The following is a 14,762-nucleotide window of genomic DNA, read 5'->3' as shown; positions in this document are numbered from 1 at the left end:
CACGAATTCAGATATGGAGCTTTAATAAGTTATACTTACGCTCAATCTACTTGTAATCTTGAGTTTTAAGTAACATGCATTAATAAACGGTATTTTATGCATAAAAAGTGGTTTTAAGAGTTTTTATCAAATGTTTTATAATATAGTACAGATAATGTGGTTTTAATTTATATATATGTTAATTCAAATTATCTATTATTAATTACTTTATGATAATTATTAGTTTTGGTCTTTAAATTTTTTTAATTAAAAAAATATTTTAAATAATTACTTTTATTACTGTATTATTTTAAATCAAGAATGACAAGGGTGTCTTGAAACCAAGAAAAAACCACGTTACCTCGTTTCCAGCAATAGTTAAGTACTTTCTTTAGGGATGAGATTTGATAATGTGAATAACTACAGGGACTAAAACTGTAAATTATTCTTTTATTAATATATATTTAAATTTTTTATGTGGAAACTAGTGATTGTTTATAATCTTACGTCATGTGGTCCTGCTTGCATTCCTCTATAAGAAACAACCAGAAGCGGAGACTTGTGTATGTCTAAGCATTTCAGGGTCAGTGGCTGCTGTGATTTCACTTTCTGAATTTGAAATTCTGCCCCAAATTCATTTCAATCTCATCATCTACTCAAATCTCAAGTGAGTTACCCTTTTGATTTGCGTATTTTTTGCTATATTCATCTTCAAATCTGTATGTTCCATTGGCTTTTGTTATTGTGACGTTACATCGAACAGGTTGTGGGCTTTTAGTCTCTATGAATTTTGTGTTTTTGATGTGTCATGTTGAATTAGACTTGAAATTTTTGAAGAACTTGCTGAGGTTGCGCTTGTAAATCTGCAGTTCTTCCACAAGAATAATGTTTGTGCGACATGGGTTCATCTGGTTTTTGAAGGAAGACGAAAAGAATTCCTGGAAGTTGCTATTTTTGTTTTATATTTACGTCAACCTTCTTCGCTCTGGTTCCTGAATTCTTTTTCTCAGCTGCTAGAACCGCACATCCTCTTCTTTTCCTTGTTTTTGCCACCGTTTTAGTCGTTATAGAAAAAAGGTATTTTTTGATGGATGATTATACCACCATGTTTGGATCCATCAAAGAAAATAGTCTAGATTTTGTGGTTACTAATGAAAGATCATGTAATGATGGTTGGTTAGAGAGTCTTAATTTGTCTTCTTCAACCCATTTGGATTTTTCATCTTCTTACCTTCATTCCTCAGACATATACATGCCATCTTTTGATCCAAACCTTTGTCCAGAGGAAACAGATATGAAACCTCTTGATGATTATGGTGAAGTCTTTGATGATAGACTAGTTCAGGCAATTGAATATCTGAATGAAAGGTGCATAACAGACACTGACCTTCTTGTTCAATTATGGCTGCCTGTAATTAGACATGGCAAACGAGTCCTTACCACAGAGAACAAACCATTCATGCTTAACTCAGATGGTACAAGCTTCTCGAATTATAGAGAGGTTTCCAAGAGCTATCGGTTTGCTGTTGAGTATGATTCCACTGAGATACTCGGTTTACCTAGCCGTGTTTTCTTGAAGAAGTTTCCCACCTGCACTCTAGATCTTCGATTCGTTACAGAAGCGAATGATCCACGTGTAAGTTATGCTCAAAAGCTCAACCTTGTCGGGTGTCTTAACCTCCCTCTCTTCGAACTAGGCGGTGGACCTTGCTTGGGTGTTCTCGAGGTGGTGACAACTTCCCAGAAAGTAAACTTTCGCGATGAACTTGAAAACATCTATAAAGCTCTTGAGGTCTCCTTTTATCTTCTTCTCTATATATGCTCATGAATTTCCCACTTGGTTTATGTTAGGTTCCATTCATTTACATCATTTTTTTAACTTTATTACTCATCATATAATGAGACCCACAATTACTTTGATTCTTGGTTCAATCTTTTTTAAATCCACTTCCGCTTGCAGGTGGTTGATCTAAGGACTTCTGAGTTCTTGATTCATCCAAAACTAAAGGTAGATAGAGATCATACCTCAAGAAACTCAACAACCATGGAATTGCAATTTGAAACTAATTTCTATCTTTTTATATATCAGGATTTCAGTGAACCATACCAAGTGGTACTTGCGGAGATTCGAGATGTTTTGAGATCCATATGTGACACGCTGAAGTTGCCATTGGCTCAAACATGGGGTTCATGTAAAGACAGTTCCCGTGCATACATCTCCATCATTGAATCTGCTTCGTATGTGTTCGATCCTGAGATTTTGGGCTTTTTCGAGGCTTGCTGTGATCAGCAGCTGGTACAAGGAGAAGGTATTGCTGGTAAAGCATTGGGTATGAACCAACCATGCTTTACTGTTGACATTGCTGATTTTTGTAGGGCTGATTATCCTCTAGCTCATCAAGCTAAGATGTTTGGAATGAGTGGTGCTGTAGCAATACGCCTTCGGAGCACCTACACAGGATTAATGGATTTCATCCTTGAGTTCTTCCTGCCTCCTGATTGCAAAGACCATGAAGAACAAAGACAGATGTGTAGCTCGATCGCTTCTATGATTCAACATATTTCTTGGAGCTTGCATGGGATAGATGATGAAGAACCAGTTGAAGAAGCTTCATTTTCAGTCAAGAAAACAAATACTCGAGACGAGTCTTGGATATCCCATATGTTGGAAGCCCAACAGAGGGGTGAAAAAGTCATTGTTTCCATGGGAGTTCACAAGGAGGAACCAGAAGAAGGATTTAAAGTCATAAACCAATTCTATCAAGGACTCGCATTCACCGACCCTGAAGGTCAAACTTATCTGGAGTGGGGACCCAATTCAAGAAGTCAATCATCGAGCGCCAAACGATCAAAGGAAAAGAGCAGGGTGAAGATAGAAAGAAATATCAGTTTGCAGGTTCTCCAACAATACTTCCCCGGGAGTCTGAAAGACGCAGCCAAGAGCATTGGAGGTTAAGAACTTGTAACTTTGTTGTTTAATTTCTTTAACAAAATTTCCAGATTTTCTCATGATTTTCCTCAATGTTTTCAGTTTGTCCTACGACATTAAAAAGGATATGCAGACAGCACGGAATCATGAGATGGCCTTCAAGAAAGATCAAGAAAGTAAGCCATTCATTAAAGAAACTCCAACTGGTCATCGATTCAGTCCAAGGTGCTGAAGGGATGATCAAACTCGGATCATTCTATACAAACTTCCCAGAACTAAGCTGCCCGATTTCACTTAGTCCCAGACCAAAGGTTAACGATCGGGTTAACCTCTTAAAATCTCAAACAACACCATCCAACTCTTCATTATCTTCTTGCAGCCATGGTTCTAGTTCAAGCTTAAAATCTTGTGGGTTGCAAAAAAGGCCATGCGGTAATTCATCTTTTACCAAGAACATGCTTCAAGAAGAAACAAAGTTACTAGTAAGATCTGAAAACAATAAACTTGCAGAGGTTATAGCTCCTGCACCGAAGAGCAGCAGCCCTATATCACAAGATGAATGTGCCTTCAGAGTAAAAGCTACATTTGGTGAAGAGAAAATCAGATTCAGAATGTCAAAAGAGTGTGGATTTGGAGACTTAAAGCGCGAAATAACAAGGCGGTTTAATAAGTATGACATGGAGCATATGACAGTTGAGTACATAGACGATGATTCGGATTGGGTGCTGTTGACATGCGATGCTGATCTTGAGGAATGTATGGATCTACATACATCAACCAATAATCCAACAATTAAACTCTTCCTTCATCGGTCTTCATTCCTGCCAATGACCCATCCTAACGACGATATCCACATCTGGTAGTCGTTGCATATTCCACACCGCCGTTACTAGGTTCCGTTGGGGATTCTTAATTCTCTTTTGATGTTGTTTAGAAATGTTGTTGAGAGCTACTAGAGGGACAATCAAGTCCAAAAGTTGCTAAATACAGTGCATTTGGAAGTGTGAATCAATCCCTTTTGTATGATACTCATATTCTATGTGGAGAAAATTTTAACTGTGAAGAATCCAAGACTTGAATTGCATCTAAACCATGCAAAGTACAAACGATGTCCACATCTGGTAGTCATTGCATATTCAAGGATTGTGTATAAACACTTTCCAAAATCTGTGGTTTCGACCCTATTGCCTGGGGTATGACGAAATCAGATTTGGGATAATCCAAGAACAACAAATCTGGATTTCGGGCAAAACCCAAGATCACAAATACATGATACGTTGCTTGTTTATGTTCCTTTAGAGACAAAATCCGACAGAGTAACAGTATATACGAAGAAGATAATATGCAATCATCGAATGAAGCCTTATATAGCAACCGGCGATTAGTTGGTTATTTTTGGCGGAAAGTCGTGTCTGTTTCCAACAGACGTGATTGTTCTGGTGTTTGGCTGGAAAACAACTGCCGCCAAGGGCGATGCCTCTTGGACCCCACCAGGGGCGTTGCCCCCAAACCCCCTCGTTCCATAGATCAAGTTAACTTATCCGAGCATGCATGCACTCCGCATCTTCACGCTTAAATTATAGCTAAATCTAATTTCGGTTTGTCTCACATTAATCTCGATCATACTAAATGGCTTGATGACACTAAAATCACCGACATATCTAACATCGAAGCGAAAGTGTTTAGCCGTCATTGCTTTAAAACAAATTTTGAAGTTGATATGATTGATTGTAAAGGAAATGTAATATTGAAAAAATAAATAAAGTTGCTAATTAATTAAATTTCTCAAAAACAATTAAACTAAATATTTTATTATAATATTTATCAAAGTTTTATTATTTATGAAATAAAAGAAATATAACTTAACTTTTATGTAATTTACTGAAACACTTTTAGAATGATTATATTTGTTTTTTAGCAACTAAATATATAGAATAATAATTATGTAAATATTTATGATTTATAAGGAATAATTTACAATTAAATTAATTTATAATTTGAAATTAATAATGGTTATTATTATTAACTAATATTAATTAAGTAAGTAATAATTATAAGCTACTTTTTGATAATTTATATGGAACTTTTAAAATAAATTCAAAAAATGAGTTAGAGGCCGTTTACCAAACAATTACCTAAAAAAGGCATCGTATGCGATAATTTACCTGATAAGCACTAACTGTGGTAAGAGCATCCGTTCTCACTTACTGGATAAGACTTTTGGTCCTTGTCTGCTCTTACAAGGTCAAATTCATTGTTATTTCCATATTCATCCGATAAGGTAATGTGACTTGGTAAGCGTTTACATAGATAAACGTTTGGTAAACGACCCTTTTTTTGCGTTTCTTTCGGTCATCATATTTCCTACAAAGTATAATCTTCCATAATGAAAGGAGGACTGAAATAGACATATCCATATTCTGGAAGGACGTGATTGAAATGGTTAAGAAATAAGGGGGCCTAAGTGTATTTTTGTAAACCTGACGTACTTTGGACTAAATATTGTTGAATAATCATACACTCACCCGTGCGAGCTTCGTCAATTCGCCGAGTATTCGTAGGACACATATGCCCTAAATTATATTTTATTTATAAAATTAAAAATTCATATACATACATACATATATACATACATATATAGGGTATATTTCTTTTACAACCTTGTTAATTTGTACAATCTATGCAACCCAATTAATTGAGATATTTATAGAATTGATGGGAGTTCATTTATTATGATTTAAATATTTATAGAATATGAATAGAGTTCATTAATTATAATTAATACTTTATATTAGGAAACAATCAAAACTTCTATGAAATCATATATTCATCAAATGAAATGGACGGTTTATATTGGGTTGTATTGGTTGCACAAATGTCAAGGGTTGTATAATAACCAACCTCTATATATATATATATATATATATATATATATATATATATATTGAGTAATTACTTAGTTGACGTTTATTTTTTAAAAGTTATTAAAGTCTGGAGTTTTATTTTACTTCTGATTTAAAGAGGTGATGCTGACATCTGAAATTTAAATCAATACGACTATTTGTTTTTGTAAAATGATAAACGTCTGAATTTGTTTAAATTGTCTATTTTACTCATTAAAAAATTATATAGTTGAATTTATAAATAAAATTTACACAATTTCACATACTTATTCATCATCATTACGAATTTTACATCTACATTATATAATTAACATTCATTTAAACAAAATATGTCACTAACGTATTTAACATATTTAAATCATATTAAAATACATCAATTGAGAGAAATGATCGATTAAGGTTAATCGATTGAAAAACATTGTTATTGAGGGTTTAAAGAACAATAAGAAACAAATAAAAGATTGGTTTATCTCTTCCAAAATAAAAGAACTTAAGACATAAGTGCCTTTTGAAAATTGGAAAAAACGAACAGTCTGAATAGTCTTATTTCTTAACAGATTAGACATAAAAGGTTAATAAAAAAATTATAAAAACAAACAAAACCTTAATTTATTGACTATATTAATTAAAATATCAATTATCATTTATATTTTTTACATCATTTATATTACAACTAAAGATAAAATAAAAACTCATTTTTAAAAGTGAATATTTATTTTAAAACGAACTAAAATTAATATAAATGTGGATATTTAAGGGGTGTTTGGGATTGTTTACAAAAACAATTTATTGACTTATTTCGGTGTGACACCGGTAATAAACATTTTTGAACGTTTGGATAAACAATTTATACCGCTGCCAAATCGGTAATAAACAGTTTTTAAAGAAGTTAAATCTTTCTGACTTATAATAAGTTGATAAATGCTTTTGTAAAAAAACATAAGTTGTAGACAGAAAAATTATTTAAATAAATTACAAATTTAGTCCATGTGGTTTGTTAAAAATAACATTTTTCATCTCTCTATAAAACTTTGTTTTTTTATTAATTAATTAATTAATTGTTTAATATTTAAATTAAAAATGAATATATAAGTATGGAATTAAATATTTAATAAAAATGCATATGTATGCACTTACGTCATCATCATGTATCAACGGTTAATTATTATTTCCTGTTTAAAAACATTGATTCTTATTGCATCTAATGATCATATATTCTTATTTATATATTTATATAAATATATTAATTAACATTTATAGTTTTTTAGCATACAAAAAGAATTATTTTTTATTATATTATATGATATATAAATTGGTTCATAAATAATTTAATTTCAATTTTTTTAATTAATAATCATAAATAAACTATATTATTGTTTTATTTTAATACACTATATTGTGATTGGTTACTCACAACTCAAACCCCATGTAACAAGATTTACGATTTCATTGGTTACAATTAAATATGATGACAAAGGTTTAATCCAACTTGTGTTTCTTGCATTATTCAAACATTAATTATATATATATATATATATATATATATATATATACACACACACACATTAGGTTCAATCCGTGTATTATACGGAGTAATTTAAAAAAATTAAATTATGTCAGTAACTTATCTTACAGATATGAATGATCATCGAAAGTACGATGTTACTTCAGACTTGTACTTTTGAAATAACTCTGAAGTATAACTTTGAAGAATGACTCTGAAAAACAACTTTTGAAACTTGAATTTAGAAATGAAACTATATCAATAATTAGTTAAAATGAAGTTAACCCTAGAATAAAATTAAATGTGTTATTTTGAACAAATATAGACATATTTTTGGCAAAAAAATATCTTTTATAGCCAGCATGTTAACCAACAAAACTCGTCTTACAGAACTCCTTTTGACAACATCAGCAAGTGATAGCTGAAAACTATCACGATAAGCTAAAAGTTGCCTCTTCAGTAATATCTGAAAGATGTCACGATAAGCTGAAAACACAAGCTAAAAGTTGTCAGCAATAACCTGTCAGATTAGCTGAAGACTGTCAGCAATAATTTGTCAGATTAACTGAAGGCTGTCAACAATAACCTGTCAGATTTGCTAAAGGTTGTCAGTGATAAGTTGTCAGCGATAAGCTGAAAGCAGTCACGATAAGCTGAAAACACAAGCTGAAGGTTGTCAGCAATAAGTTGAAGAAAATTAGTCTGAACTAAATCCCGTTTAGTACGGAAATCAATTAAACCACGATAAAAAAAAAAAGATACATTTTTAGAGGGACAAATGTCAACCAAATATGCTTCTTTGAACCACTAATGTAAATTGTGTCTAGATACATGTTTAGGCGGAAAAATAAGATAACCGACTCACCAGAAGATGACACGTGTCATCCAAGTTACTTATTTATTAGGTATATATATATATATGGGTAAGATCTTTGGTTAACCAATAATATGGTGTTAACTTTGTAAAGTTATTGGACCAATAATATTAATTATTTAATAGAGGTTATTTTGAATGTTTGATTTAATGATTAAGGATAAGTACGTACTTTTTATGTGGAAGTTATTTTTATGGTATTTAATGAAACACGGTTTAAATATGCAAAATCTGATATTACTTGTGAACATATTGTAGACACCAACTAAATCAATGAAACTAAATCTAAATCTACCACTTGTCAACACCTTGTGATGTTTACACATTGTGAACACCCTAGTAAAAAATTTCTTAAGCTTGTTTACATTATATTCACAATGCGTTCAATTTATGTGTACATTTAGTTGTGCGTGTGTACATGTTACGGAGAGAGCAGAGGAGATGAGAGAAAGAGATATATATGAAATTTCATTAAAAAATGCATTAATTTCTATGTAACACCCATAAATTAATGTTTAAAAATGATTTGTCTCAATTGATGATGGTTTTTTAGTTAGTCATACTTTTGGAGCATGAATTTGCTTATTTATCAAGCAGATGAATTTTATTGGCTTATGTTGGCTATTAATTGGTGGTCAAATAAGTTGTCGTGTTTGTTGATTTGATATTATTCCAAATGAGTTTTGGGAACATTTGTCCCATTTAAATTGCTCAATATTGAGCTTTATATATGAGTTGCATTTTTTGCATATTTATTTGGAAATTACATGTTTTGAATGCATTGGTTATTCAATTGGAGTCATGTAATTTACAGTGTAATGCAATAGATCCATAGACATATGAGTTGTATAATGTCATTCTGGGTATTGTAGAGATAGACTCAAACTCTAGGACATTGAGTTGTCGATGCCATTTGGTATTTCAGAGGTGCACTACATAGAGTCTGACTCTGGGGCTAACCAATTGATGTTTGTTATTTAAGTGAGGAGTTTGATGTTCTCACTATAATTTCTAGTGAATGTTCACTAAGTCAATGATTAGGAAAGTTTGTAATGGTACTCATATGAGTTGTTTATGGAGCTAGGGTCTTGCAGTGGTACTCGTATGAGTCGTAAAGGGAGACCGTTAACTTTTATGGTGAGGCTCATCTAGAGGACGAGTAGGAATCATGGTCACCCTAATGCTTATAGTGGTACTCGTTGGAGTCGTATACAGAGTTTGGGTCTTGCGGTGGTACTCAGTAAAGTTGTATACTTAGCCCATTGACCTTGAGAGAAACTCGATACCTTTGATTTATGACTTACTTATATTTGCCACATTCGATAGATATGGATATCATCACTCACCGCAAGGTGTTATTTTTGGATAGTGTATTATCCATGTCTTCGATGTTGTTTTGGGTATGAAGTGTATCCATAATCTATAGTTTTGGGTATGAAGTGTAATTGATGGAAACTGTTTGAACTCAATAGACATTAAAACTAACTGTTTTTATTTGTCGGCATGTGTATCAGGTCCTCGTTGGGAAATGGTACTAGCAACACTGTAGTGACGTCTTCTATATTTTGGAGATAACGACAGTTAATAGGTTTTAACAACAATCGTTCTTAATCTAGTGCTTGTATGGCATTTGATTTAGAAGTTTCTTAAATTTAATTTTAGTCTTACCTTGTAAGTAACTCACCGATTCCTTTCTGGAGTAAACTCAGTGTTGAATAAAAGTTTTAATTTAGTCTTTCTTTTCCAGCTTTTGGGGTATTATATTTTATTTAATAAATAACGATAATTATCTTAAAGTAGTGGTTTATAATAGATCTCACGGATCTTACAAATTTTGAAGTTCTCAAATGATTAAACCACTATATGTATGGCAAACCTTCTACTTCGTCAAATTCGATTTGGACCACAAAAAAGTTCGTTAAATTAAATGTGCATACAAGGTAAACATATTGTAAACATTTTTTTTATAGAAATACTATTGTTACTTGTTAACACACTCTAAATTTACGAGATCTGGTATAGCTTGTGAATATATTGTGAGCATGAACTAAAGCAACAAAACTAGATCTAAACCTACCACGTGTGAACACATGTAAACACCCTAATATTAAATTTCTTAAGGTTGTTTCCATTATTTCACAATGTGCTGGCCTTATGAACATATTAAATTGTGAATATGTATACATGTATGTTATAGGAGGGAAAAGAGCAGAGGATGTATGTATGTATGTATGTATGTATGTATGTATGTATGTATGTATGTATGTATGTATGTATGTATGTATGTATGTATGTATGTATGTATGTATGNTATGTATGTATGTATGTATGTATGTATGTATGTATGTATGTATGTATGTATGTATGTATGTATGTATGTATGTATGTATGTATGTATGTATGTATGGTTGGGTTTCGGTGAGAATGAGAGTTAAAGTGAGAAATGTAAGAAGGGTTCTCAACCTTTGGAAGTACATTAGGATAAGTTGCACTGAGATGATATGCACCTGGTCAATCCCCATATCAAGATCGATTCATGGATGAGTTTGAGATTAAAGGTGATCAAGGATCATATCTCTTCTTATGTTTCTTACATTAACTCCCCTTCTCACACGATTCTTTGTCTATATATATAGGATCAGGTTATGGGAAAAACCAAAAAAATGAAAAACTGAGGAATACCAAGATAACCGTTCATCTGGATGGTATAAACATGTGCGTATTGGTAATTTGTAGGTATTTTTTTTTTGGTATGCACATGTGCATAACATGCACACATGCATAAAAATCAAAAAACAACTTCAATTACTTATATGCAATTGTGCATTCTATCCTGATGAATGATTATCAGAATGTTCTTTAGTTGTTCATTTTTAAGGGGTTTTCCCCCAAACCTTCCTACATGTGTGTGTATGTGTGTGTAATTTGAATTTTTCAGACAAATCTATTAGTTATCTCATAATTTATAATATTAATTATATGATTGATTATCTTAAAATTATAGTTTAGGATGGATCTCATAAATTGTGGAGTTCTCAAATGATCAAACTCATATATATACATATATATAGATAGAGATGTCATTCATACAAACCAATCTCAATCGTCCATTTATATACAAAGGATTTTCAAATGCAAATCATGTCATTCATACAAACCAATCTCAATCGTCCATCTAGTTTCATAAACATCTTGATTGTTTCGTAATATAAAATATTGATCATAATTGATAAATTTTAATCATCTTCCATATATATTCAGATCATAATAAATGAACACTCATCATTTTCATAACAATCTTAGTTGATTGATTTGTATTTGAAATTCTCTCTCTCTCTCTCTCTCTCTCTATATATATATATATATACACACACACACACACAATACAAATGTACTCGTGCTATGCAATGTGATATATCTCAATTTTATCTCTTTCAATTTTAGTTTACAAATTTATGGGGTCTTGAGAGAACGAAAGGGTTATTTTGTTAATTATTAATTTTACAAAGTAATATGTCGCATTAATAGAACTCAACACTCATCCATATTTTTGAAAATGTTTATTAGCTGATTATGAATCGGTTTTATAAAGTTCAAACGTATCAATAAGTTGTAAACTATAAATGTTGTACAGTAAATTAAAAATATTATCGTGATTGAAATTTTTAATATTGGGTTAAAATTTTAAATACACATATTATGTGTATCAAATATTGAAAAGAATAAAATACATGTTTTTAATATAAATTGTTTAATTCAAAAATTAATTACATTTAAGATAATTAAATGTTTATATATATAGGGGCTCATTCAAGGGAGAACTGACTAGTTTATAGTAACCGTGAGATCCAATCTCAACCACAAATCAATAGATAAATTAGGAAATTTACTATTTTGGTAATTTTGAATTAAAATTTTAATACAAGGACATTTTAGGTATTTTCTTTCCGTCCCCTGTCTTCTAGCCACTGTCCTCCGGTGATACCACTGTGATACCTAAAAATATTAACTCTGTTAAACAAACGACATTGTGTGATACCCAAACACATATAAAATGCATTGTGATACCACTATGTTACATCTCTGATCAACCACACAAACAACCTCAGTGTGATACCCAAGCATATATAAGATACATTGTGATACCACTGTGGTATTACCGGAGGACGGTGGCTCGAGGTTGGAGGCCGGAGAACGGGGGATGGGGGACGGAGAGAGAAGAGAGGAGAGAAAATACCTAAAATGTTCTCTCATTAAAATTTTAATTCAAAATTACCAAAATAATAAATTTCTTAATTTATCTATTGATTTGTGGTTGAGATTGGACCTCACGGTTACCGCAAACTAATTAGTTCTCATTTGATTAGGCCCCTATATATATATATATATATATATATATGTGTGTGTGTGTGTATGTATGTATGTGTGTGTGTGTGGGGAATCAAATATAAACCATTCAAAAGTTAGAAACCACAAAGATCAATGGTAAGTGTTTTTTTATAGATGAAGCAATATATTTGAATATATAATATAAATACAATGTTGTTTTATAGATGAAACGTTATTTGATACGTACACAAATATAAAATACAATTGAAAAAGACATATAAATAAAAAAAACACAAATTAATATTAGAAGTTAGAATGATGATATATGACACTTAAGTGGCTTAATTACGCATATATATATATATATATATATATATATATATATATATATAGGGGCGCGATCAAATGCAAACCACTCAATTTGTACAAACCGTGCAAACCGCATTCAACCAATCATAATTTTTCATTTTGTTCATTTTTTTAGTAATTATGAGAGGTTGATTAATCATTATTACTATGGAGGGTGTTAATCATAGATATTATCATCTTCATAATTTTAATTTTAGAGAAATACATGAAACAGTTTCATTAAGTATTATATGAAACAATTTCACAACCATATATGAAACAACTTCATCAAAAAAAGTATTATATGAAACAATTTCACAAGATTAAACAATTTCATGAAAAAATTTCATAAGATTAAATAATGAAATCGACAGATGAAGGTGGTTTGCACGATTTACACAAATGAGGGCGGTTTTCATTTGATCGCTCATCTATATATATATATATATATATATATATATATAACTTCCTGTATAAATAGCATAAGAAAAAATTAAGCCACCAGGGGCATTGGGCTTTCCAAGTCCCCAAAAGGGGGTTGAATTAAAATATTGTAAAATAAAATTACATTTTCAGTCAAAGTTGCAAAAATGTGTATTTAGTAAACTTGAGGGACTAGAATTTAAACTTTGGTAGACTATAGAGACAAAAATGTAATTCATTCTACAATAGAACATATGTTTCACTTACAACCCTTGTAATATAAAGAATGAGCCTTTTGTAGCCTCAACATATTATTTATAGTTCTCATATGGTTACAAGATTATGTGTGTTGTTTCTTCAGATTAATTGAATTGTGGAAATATCATCTTTATCGTAAATTTAGAAGGATATTGAAGAAGTCGTAAGTTATTTTTTAGAAGTGGTAAATATTTGAGAAGTAAAGAAGTGATCATGGCCCTTCATACTGTTAAAATTGGATTTGACTGGTTAAAATTTGTAGATTCGACTGGTCGCGACTATGCAAAAAATAGATTGTGTGATTTCATAACTTTTACAAATAGGTGATAAACGTGTTCATATGTGAACCCGTATGATTCACATATGAACTATTTTAACTAATTCATATATGAATCATATATGAACTAATTAACTTATTCACATATGAACCCTTATGATTCACATATGAACTAATTAACTGATTCACATATCAACACATAGTTCATAAGTGAATCATGCGGGTTCATATGCCGCCTATTTATAAAAGTTAAGAAACTACTCATATATCTTCTGCATACCCATGCGAGGAATTATCCGGACAGTCAAAGCCACAAATGTTGATCAGATGAAAGGCTAAGATCATTTCTTTATTTTTCAAATACTTACCACTTCCCAAATGAACTTTTCCATGTTCAAGAAACCAGCATAAATAAACTTAAATTATGAATTCGAGTATTAAAAAGAATTATTCATCGGCTTTTAATATTAAAAATATCAACTAACATTAACATACAATACAGTCGTTGAAATTGTATTTGATGCATGTATCATAAGTTTATTTTTGTGATGAAAACTACTAAATTTTTTTTATATTTTGTTTTGGAATGATTTAAAAATATTAGATTATTTGGGTTGAAAAGGTTGATTTATTTTTTCTTTAATAAAAAATTATGATGTCAAACTATTGTTAAGTTTTAAAAGGGGTGTCTTTGTAATTTGCTTATAGTGTAGGGTCTGTAGATGACAATTGCGCAAATCATGATGAAAATATAAGAGGAGAATTAGAATTAAAAAGTATATTCATTGGATGCAAGTATCTTATTATTGGAATCTTTAACCTTTTGAATGATTCATTGGCCACTTGTCATATATCCACCAAACTCTATAAACATTATTCTTTATATATATATATATATATATATATATATATATATATATATAGAGGAGTCATCATAT

The 14,762-nt window shown here is 31.0% G+C and overlaps 1 protein-coding gene across 2 annotated transcripts; it reads left to right on the top strand.

Annotated features, from left to right (window-relative positions):
* Positions 1-572: 572 nt before the first annotated feature.
* Positions 573-3,992, top strand: LOC112523490 (protein NLP5-like). 2 transcript variants are annotated; one of them, XM_025133113.1, is made up of 6 exons: positions 573-646; positions 849-1,771; positions 1,940-1,987; positions 2,069-2,930; positions 3,011-3,340; positions 3,419-3,992. In XM_025133113.1, exons 2-6 carry the CDS (start codon positions 1,067-1,069, stop codon positions 3,769-3,771), a joined length of 2,298 nt encoding a protein of 765 aa, XP_024988881.1. In that variant the 5' UTR covers positions 573-646; positions 849-1,066; the 3' UTR covers positions 3,772-3,992. The 2 variants fall into 2 exon arrangements, with proteins under 2 accessions (XP_024988881.1, XP_024988880.1); XM_025133112.1 differs by having other exon boundaries at positions 3,011-3,992.
* The last annotated feature ends 10,770 nt before the right edge of the window (positions 3,993-14,762 follow it).

Source organism: Cynara cardunculus (assembly GCF_001531365.2).
Source record: "Cynara cardunculus var. scolymus isolate 2C chromosome LG 12, CcrdV1, whole genome shotgun sequence".
NCBI lineage: Eukaryota > Viridiplantae > Streptophyta > Magnoliopsida > Asterales > Asteraceae > Cynara > Cynara cardunculus.
The sequence above is the reverse complement of the archived record's forward strand: the minus strand, read 5'-3'. Positions and strand labels throughout refer to the sequence as shown.